At 32.5% G+C, this 10,039-nt stretch overlaps 1 protein-coding gene across 1 annotated transcript in view; it reads left to right on the top strand.

Annotated features, from left to right (window-relative positions):
* Positions 1-4,087, top strand: part of LOC133172374 (muscle-specific protein 300 kDa-like) — a 144,583-nt gene extending 140,496 nt beyond the window's left edge. Inside the window, exons 123-124 of the mRNA XM_061307249.1 lie at positions 228-277; positions 3,682-4,087. Of these exons, the coding sequence (XP_061163233.1) occupies positions 228-277; positions 3,682-3,880 (249 nt within the window). The 3' untranslated portion in view covers positions 3,881-4,087. The remainder of the gene's footprint in view (positions 1-227; positions 278-3,681) is intronic.
* The last annotated feature ends 5,952 nt before the right edge of the window (positions 4,088-10,039 follow it).

A 10,039-nucleotide genomic window follows, 5' to 3' on the forward strand; every position in this document is an offset into this window, starting at 1 on the left:
CAAAATTCCCAACTCAGGCCACTCTTACATAAGTGTTGCAATTATTGGAAATTTACAATACCACTATAGTCTATGTTTCGGATGCAAGGATATTATCCAAAGTATGTGGTCTTTGTTTTCTGGATGAGGGAATAGATCCAAGTTATGAAAGTCTGCCATTCTCAAGCACACGTACAGTTTATTATTACTGTTTATTCATGTTTTCAAAATGTGTCCCTTTTTCACAGCTGCAGTTAACATCACCGAGCAACCTCCTGCAACATGGAGACAGAAACAAGTATACCAGCACATATTTTACTCCTCTCTATGTGTCTGCATTGTAGCATGAAATGGTGGTGGCCCTATACTATGTTGATTATGTTGATATGCTTATAAATTTTAAGCACATTCCTCCCTTTGTTTATTAGCTCTACTGGTCAGAGACCAGAAGAGCTTATGCGATAGTAAGGTGTCCGTCATCCGTCCGTCTGTCTGTCTGTCTGTCTGTCCGTCCGTCTGTAAACAATTTTTCAAAATGCTACTCCTCCTACAGTTTTGGTCTGATTTCAGTATAACTTGGCACACAAGTAGACTACACTAAGATACATAATTCTGTGTATCGGTTTTTGATTTCAATGAACGGTGTTGCCATGGTTACTAAAAATAGAAATTTCCTTGAAATACATTCAAAATGCTACTCCTCCTACAGTTTTGGTCTGATTTCAATATAACTTGGCACACAAGTAGACTACACTATGATACATAATTCTGTGTATCGGTTTTTGATTTCGATGAACGGTGTTGCCATGGTTACTAAAAATAGAAATTTCTGTGAAAAACATTCAAAATGCTACTCCTCCTACAGTTTTGATCTGATTTCAATATAACTTGGCGTGCAAGTAGACTATACTAAGATACATAATTCTGTATATCGGTTTTTGATTTTGATGAACGGTGTTGCCATGGTTACTAAAAATAGAAATTTCTGTGAAATACTTTCAAAATGCTACTCCTCCTACATTTTTATCTGATTTCAATATAACTTGGCACACAAGTAGACTATACTAAGATACATAATTCTGTATATCGGTTTTTGATTTCGATGAACGGTGTTGCCATGGTTACTAAAAATAGAAATTTCTGTGAAATACTTTCAAAATGCTACTCCTCCTACAGTTTTATCTGATTTCACTATAACTTGGCACACAAGTAGACTATACTCAGATACACAATTCTGTATTGGTTTTTGATTTCAATGAACGGTGTTGCCATGGTTACTAAAAATAGAAATTTCTGTGAAATACTTTCAAAATGCTACTCCTCTTACAGTTTTGGTCTGATTTCAGTATAACTTGGCAAACAAGTAGACTACACTAAGATACATAATTCTTCATATTGATTTTCTGATTTCGATGAACGGTGTTGCCATGGTTACTAAAAATAGAAATTTCCTTGAAATACCTTCAAAATGCTACTCCTCCTACAGTTTTGGTCTAATTTTAGTATAACTTAGCACACAATTAGACTACACTAAGATACATAATTCTCTGTACCAGCTTTGGATTTCAATGAACGGTGTTGCCATGGTTACTAAAAGTAGAAATTTTCTTGAAATACTTTCAAAACGCTACTCCTCCTACACTTTTTGTCTGATTTCAGTATAATGTTTCATACAAGTAGACTACAGAGATACATAATTGGTGTTATTGTTTTTTGATTTTGTTGAATGATGTTGCCATGGTTACTTAAATCAAAATTTCTGTAAAATTGTTTTAAAAGGCTACTCCTCCTACAGTTTTAGTCTGATATAATAATAAATCTTGCCACAAAAGAGACTAAACCAAGGATCATTATTCTGTTTATTGCTGTTGCAAAGTTTCAAGTCAAAGTGCTACTTTTATCTTCCTTTATAAATACAACCAGTAGAGCTACAGTCTCGTCAGAGACTTCTGGTTTTATGACTTGTATTTGTTGATATGTCTTTAAGGATATATGCATGACCTGTATACTATCAAGTATCAACCAACTTTCAGCACATATAATAGAATCTCTTATATTGTGTTGCAAAGATGGCCGCATTGTAAACTCTCTGAGGATCAAATTCTGGCTTTGTAATTTAGAGACCTTGTTGTATATAACTGACAGGACTGCATGCATGACTACTAACCTGTGTAACTGACAAACATATCTTTGTGTCATAGACTGCTTTGGTTAATGTGATTAGAATAGGAATTGTCTGTGTCTTATTGTGTAACTAATTACAACATTTCATGAACATCACTGTGGATCTTCATGTGCATTCTTGAAAGGGAAACACTCAAAGGATTTATGTCAAAATAGACTTGTATTATCTTCTTAGTGAGAAACATAAAAGTCTGGAAGAATTATGATGAAATTATGATCTGTGAGCTTTTATGGGCTCTTTTAAGTGCACTTGATCAAAGTTTATCCATGCCTGTTGTCATTAACTTTTCTGCAATATTGACTTCTTTCCCAGAACCATTTGACAGGAAGAACTATAAACTTAATACAGAGCATCCCTAGGAAAGAGGATTCATTTTTGTTCAAATGGATGGCTGTCCTCTTTCTAATGGAAAATCCTAAAGAATAAGTAGAAATATAGGATTATAAGTACACTAGTACAAGAGGCTCAGATGAGCTTTTGTGATCAAAGCTTAACACAGAAATATACGCATTGGTCATAAATCTTTAGTATGTAGGTAAATGGTTTGATTACAGTTAGTATGATCTGTTTGGTTCAGGTGAGCACTGTGTCAAACCAACAAATCAGGACTCCTGTTGATAAGCTCATTTCCGGAGGAGCTTGTTCTTAAATATTCATAAATGTTTCATATTTTGTTGATTTCCAGAATAACTTGATAAGGTTGACATTTTTATGAAGAAACCTTGCAAGGATTCAAGTTAAATGTTTCATGAAGTCACAGGCTTGCTATTAAGATAGATGATTAGGAAAAAGGTTTCGCTATTTTTGAAGTCTTTAAAAGCACTGTCACTGGAACTCAGACTCATAATGGATTTCAGGCTTTGTTGGGTTAAAAAAAATTGCATATTCATATGAAATAGTGAAAAGTAAAGTATGTTGTTCCTTTTTTGCATAGTATATAAAACTGTTATTAATTACATGTACACAAGTCTAACACAATAACTAGATGCTGCTATCTTCTTCAGTATAATGATCTACCTTGATTGGTTCTATGCATGAAGAACACCAAGGATCTTAGGTTATGTTTCTCTTGTGTTTTAATCTCTGTTTTGTTCTCTCAGTTTATATGGATGGTTTCTACAAATGTATGATTATGGAGCTTTCTTCCAAGGATCTGATGTGCATTTTATTCTCTTTTTGTTGAACAAAAAGATAGTTTCTACAGATGTAAAATTGAAGTGTTTTCTTCTAAACCTTTTGATGTTGGATTCGAGAATTGCATGGTTTTTTGGAAGTCTTGCATGGTTCTTTTTCATTTAAAAATTTGGAAATACTTTAAGCAGTGATCATTATCCTGTTTATGTAGTAAATATGAAGAAATCAAAGGCAATTAATATTCCTAATGAATTATAGCAATATATGGAAAGGGGTGGAAATATCATCAGAGGATATAACTTTATAATGAAGTGTTCAATATTTCTGGTGATTTTATTGGTCCACATCCATTTTAATCAACCAATCATTTTCTTTTCCTGTAGTACAAGGACACCTACTGAGAGATACCTCAACAGAACTCTGATGGTGGCCGTTCCGCTTCAGTGCCTCTTCCTGTTCATGCTTGGGTTGGCTAGTCTTGTTCCGGTCTGTGAGGATGATTACAGTTGTGATCTGATTAACAATTTTGCCAGGTCATTAGGACCTCTGTTACGTTACCTCGACGGACCTCCACCTGTGTGAATAGTTCAGATATTGTGATATCACTATAGTGAAAATTGTTGTTTTTGATGTTTTATAGCTTATTAGATTTTTTTATGTACATATGTATATTTGGACAGTATTTAAGATCCTCACACTTACATATTTGCATTCATGTTTATTTTTAAAAGACGTTTTTTGATAAAAAAAAAATGATGTTTTTGTAAGGAAGTGTATAGAAATTCAGATATTGTTATTTGTTATTTAAATGTAAATTATTGTGTTATATATACATGTATTTATTTCCAAATTTTTTATAAATAAATGTTAAAAGAATGTGTAAGTGTAATATTCATATTTTATCTCTTTATGAAGAAGGTAACCCGACTGGGGTAACTTAGTGAACTGGTAATTCATTTTGGCAAGATTGTGGGGGGGGGGGGGGCAATAATCAGAGGACTATAGGGACTGAGACTGCTCATTATTTTCTTCAAAAACCATATTCATATTTTAATGCTACTATTTGAAGAAAGTAACCTGATTGATTCATTTTGGCAAGTCTGCCATTTTAGTCTATAGACAATTGTGAATCAAGAAAATAAAATGGAAGCTTTAATTTCAAAGTCAGTGGTTTAACTAGATTTTTTCGGTTGCAATCACTGTATTTGACCTTGAGTTAAGGTCATGAATAACTACTTGACAAAATGATATGGACAACAACAAAAAATAATAATAACCCATAACATGAATAACTCCTCCACTTACCTTGTTCCTTCGGGCCAGTATAAAGTCTTTACCTTGAACTGTGAAGAAAAGAAGTGTAAATTAGATATAATTAATTATCTCCATTCCTTCTTTGAAGATGTTCTTATTCAGCTTCTGGTGTCTGTAAGTCGACTGAGAGTAGCGGCATTCCATTATTGAGTGCTTGGTCGATGTATTACATTCCTCTTGTACATAATTAAATGAGTTTACTGACCTTCCGATTATTTAAAATTCAGTACTCATTGTAGTAAGCCTTAATTAATACAGATAACAAATCTTCCACCGTACATGTATTTTTAAAAAGAGATGTGGCTGAGGCCATCATGAAATGAAACGCCAATATAACCTATCTTCAAATAATTGTACCTATCTCCAAATGAACTGAAGATATTTTGATATGTGAATTTGGCGTTCTTTATCTTAAAAAATATATTTTTTAATTCCTCTTCAACCAAGCCCTAAATTTTGAGGTCGGGTAAGTAGGTAAATATTTTTTCCTGACATATGCCCCCCAAAAATATTCTGAATTTAATCTACGCGAGAAGGTTAAAAAATTATGCGGATGAACTGAAAATGACGTCATAACGACAACGGTACCATTCTTGCCGAGCGGCGATAGACAAAACCTAACATTGTGTTTATCTTAATATTTTAAAAAGTATTTTATATAATTAAATTTAAAGGCAAAAATCAAATTAGATAGGGGTATTTGTATATCAAAATTTGTTGATAACATTTGATTATTAAAGATTTTATAACAGTTGTGACATTTACTTAAGGAATAACTGTCTAATTTTTTGGATTCATGATGTGATCAATCGAGTGGCTTGCGTGATAATTTGCATAAACGCCGAAGGCGTTTATGCATAAAATTATCACGCAAGCCAATCGATTGATCATCGTCATGAATCCAAAAAATCTGACAGTTATTTCTTATATTTACATGCTCCTGATTCTGCAAATTCCCGTGCTAATAGCCCCGCTTCTGTCTCTATTTGTCCCGCCCCGCATGCACGTGATTTTTTTTAACCGCGCCTATCGATGAACCAGTAGATTTATGTAGAAATAAAGTATTTTTACAATTTGTAATTTTATCTCGGACAAAGACATTGGAAATGTAAATATTTTTGGATCATCCCTCATACCTTTTATTAATAAGAAAAGTACAAAGGCAAAAACGACTTTAAAACAGAATATCTTTCAAATGGGATTTAAAAACAAAATCTAACAGTAAATTAATTCACAACAATTGTTCATTTGAACTTATGAAGTATCTCAGCCGAATGAAAATTTATTGAAACCGACTATTTAGACAGACAAGAGTCAGATTCCCTGTGACTGGACATCCAATTATATGTATATATATATAATTAATTTATATATTTAATATAATGTATATAATATAATATTTCCATTTCTATTTGTTTTCTCTGTGATAACTCTTTGAAAGTTAGGAGAGTTGATTTCTTGATCATTCTAACGGAATGCAAATTTCGCCAAGCCAAAGGTCAGGAGCTAAGGAGGCCTAATATGCATGAAATTCTCGTGCGGCGGTCTTTGTGTTTGACGTCAGCGGGCGGGGACTATTGAAATTGACATGTGAGACCTCGTGTAATTTAAATCTATTAGTCTACATTTTTAAAATTTAAATTTTATTTCACAATGAAATGGAAATATAAGGAATCACTGTCTAGTTCTTCGCCCGTTATGCAAATTATCCCACGTTTCCAACTATCGTTGATGCCCTGGCATACTCTACTAACTAGACAGTGATTCCTTAAATATATTTTATATATATATATATATATATATATATATATATATATATATATATATATATATATATATATATATATATATATATATATATATATATATATATATATATATATGTATGTATGTATATATATGTATATATATATATATATCATTAGATCAAAATTCAAATGAAATGAAATGCAGTGAGATTGATTAAAATAATATGTACATAAAATGGGCCCCTGATGAGGCGGTCCTTACTCCGTACCTTAATTTTAACAAGACATGTTCTATAAATACCACCGAAACATTCTTAAATATTCTATATATATATTCTATGTATGGTATACTATTATTTTGTTCACCAAACATTTTAAGAGTATAGGATTCTAGTAAGTTTTAAGATACATAATAAGGACCCCGTGTTGTGGGCACCGTTTTGTTTCCAATAAACGCTTGAAAATTGCAACAGAACAAAGTCAAAGTCAGCTCTTCTGAAAAACGGATTAGGATGAAAGAGCGAAAGCCACGAACCATAATATTTGGCCCTATGTTTTACACTATTTATAAACAAAAACGCGTTAATTTTTGAGTTAGGGCCATGCATTTTTGATGCTTTGTGACTCTTGCTCTTTGATTTCATGACGTTGATATAAAATATTTCAGTACACTTATTAAAAAATAAATAAACTTTTTCACTCAGATCGATTTAATCGGGTTGGTTCTGTTAGGGGAAACAAAGGTATTGTTTATTTTGGCCTGAGCAACTCCTTCTAGGTGACGCAGTATTTTTGGTTATAATGGCATACTGAGTGTTCGACTAACTGTAACGGTACATATTGTCATCCTGTACATATTGGCGGCGGCGGCGACAACTTGCACCTAACCTGTATTGTCGTCCATCGGCACATATTGTCGCCGGATGAAAAATTATACAATAATGTGCAAATTGTCATCAGCCAAAATATGTGCGAACTTTCACTGCACATATTGTCGCCCCACTGCTAGGAAAAGCCTAAGAATTTGTTGTAGTTCTTTGGACATAATTGGTGTTTAAATTACACAGACTTGTCATGTAAGCATATTTCAAGAAGCTTGGTAGTGCACAGTAGTCTGTGTTTCTCTGTGTATATTGATATATGTGAGTTTACACACACACATAAAACTGTATTCAAATTAAACATACAATCAGTTTTCATAAAATTGCATGTTCACGAAAAGAAAAATCAATGTTTTTAACAAACAATTATCGTTTTTCAACTCTACTAAAGCAGCTGCAACAAAATCCTTTATTTTAAGACAAAGTGTCGTCGGTGACAATATTTATAGGGCGAAAAAATGATCCATCACACTAACATATGCTATGACTTTCTCGACCCTCCCTGTTTTCATTTTAACAAATATTCCTGTAAACTTTGGTGTCTATGTTGTAGGATTGTGTAAATGTTTTGAAATCTTTATGAAATCAAATGCAAAATATCTTAAACAATTTTATCCCTGTAGGAAGATTGCATAGCGTTTCTGCTAAATTTGGAGAAACTTAAGAGCCCTCTATTCACTGCACACTAGAGAGTTCTGATTTTGTGGTATTTTTATGCAAATAGAGTGATCTGCCCTTTGATCAAGAATAAAATAAATTGAAATGTACAATTTATTACTTAATTTGTTATCAAATCAAGCATTCATAACACTTTAATAGGCCAAGATGAATAGATAGAACACTTCATTTGCAGATATTTTGCCCACTTACGTAAACAACAGTGATTTATGTTCATCAGTACTTCATTGTCTTTGAACATTTTTCCTGGGGGTAAATGCAAGGCACCCTATGTTGAAAATGTGATAGATAAGCTCAAAACTTACACCTTTACACACTACAATTTTCTCAATGTCCAAAAAATATTTTCCTCTAGTGTACAGAAGGTCCTTAAAACAACAACAACAACAAAAACGTGCATTGCTGTGCCCTGTAATTCACCTATTCCTGTGATAAAGCAGTACTGCGTTGTACACAGTGTTTGACGATTATTTGGATATTTGTATATTAATTGTCACATACCACCATGGTTGCCGTAATTAAACCCAGACTAATATTCAAAGAACAGCTGATTGTGGTACAAAGTACAAAATGTGTGTGTTTAATTTTAAACGTCTTTCCTCCTTATAAACCCACATCGGAACTTTCAAACTATTTTATGGCATAATACCGGAGTACTGCGTCATACAAGTGTTTGCAGATGTCTCAATCGCTAGTATGTATATATGTGTGTACTAAATACTTAACTCTCACATTCCACCTTAATTAAACCCAGATTAATAATTAAACAACTGACTGTGGTACAAATATATTTTTTCGCAGGTCTAATCGTTTCACCGCGTTAAGTTTCGAATCACATGCAGGTACTTGATGTTTTAAACATCTTCTTGATAAGTTTATACTACACAAAATTATAAAATGGGCCTATAGAATTTTTTCAACTATTAATACAATGTTTAAAACGTCAGAGTACCTGTAGTTAGAATGACCTATGTTGCGAAAGGAGAAGCTAATAAATCTATGCAATTCATGTATATAATTCTGGTTTAATAAGAAACCATGTCGTAGTCTAATTTTGAAAGTAAAAGAAATTTTCTTCTTTGTGGAATTTAAAGTTGCAATATACATGTATATATTTCTCTCGTTTTACAAAATATAAAGTAAAATCATAAGGTCCATTCCAGTCAATGTTTAAAATGTTTAATTTTCAATATTAAACTGGCTTATTTTATACAAAAAAGTCTTACAGTTGCCATAGGTCAGGTCAAAGATGTTCTGTGAAAAACATGGGAAAAGGAGAAGAAAGTAATTTGTGTAGCGTAGTTTTTTTTAATTATGAGTCCCCGGCGTTAGATTTGAGACAAAATCAGAGATCCAAATTTTACATAATTTACATACATGTGCACAAGAAAAAATATTCTCCAAAACAGCAGGGCTAAGTTGATCGTATTGGTATTAAAGCAAACCAAAATTGTGTTGATTTAACTTTGAATAAATCATAACTCCATTCGATCTAGATTTTGGTCCACAACAGGAAGTCAAAATATTTATGAAATTAAAAAGGGAAATTAAAAAAAAATCTGCTTGGCCAAAGTGTCCCGAGTGAGCGTTGTGGCCCATGGACCTCGGACAACTCTGGAGATAAGTTTTCTTATACTCCAAATTCTTCACATAGCTTGGAACATTTCGTTTTAACTTCCCATACAATTCAGACAAAACAAATAAATAAATTAATTAATTTAAAAAAATATATATGATTTTTAATCTTCACATTGGTCAAATGCACGCACATTACATGAACGAACAGCATGATAAGGAGAAAGTAGGGCTATATTTGGGACTAGTCGGTTTTATTCTCGCTCGATCAAATGCGAAAAATCTTCTTTATACATTAATAATATCTACACCTCAATAGACCTAATATAAATGCAATGATATTTAATACTTCCCAACGGATAAGAATTGTGTCTTACTGCCACAAAAGAAAATGGGTGGGTAATGGATAATAATTTATATTTTCAGACAATACAATTTCCTACATCAATTTATTTTTGAGACAAAATTATATCAAAATTATATCGTTTGCTTCTTGTAATCAGTTTTCTTGGTATTTTCTGATCCTTTGAGACAAATACATGTAC

Source organism: Saccostrea echinata, unplaced genomic scaffold (genome assembly GCF_033153115.1).
Source record: "Saccostrea echinata isolate AGI-Se365-2 ecotype Australia unplaced genomic scaffold, CSIRO_AGI_Sech_v1 ptg000002l, whole genome shotgun sequence".
NCBI lineage: Eukaryota > Metazoa > Mollusca > Bivalvia > Ostreida > Ostreidae > Saccostrea > Saccostrea echinata.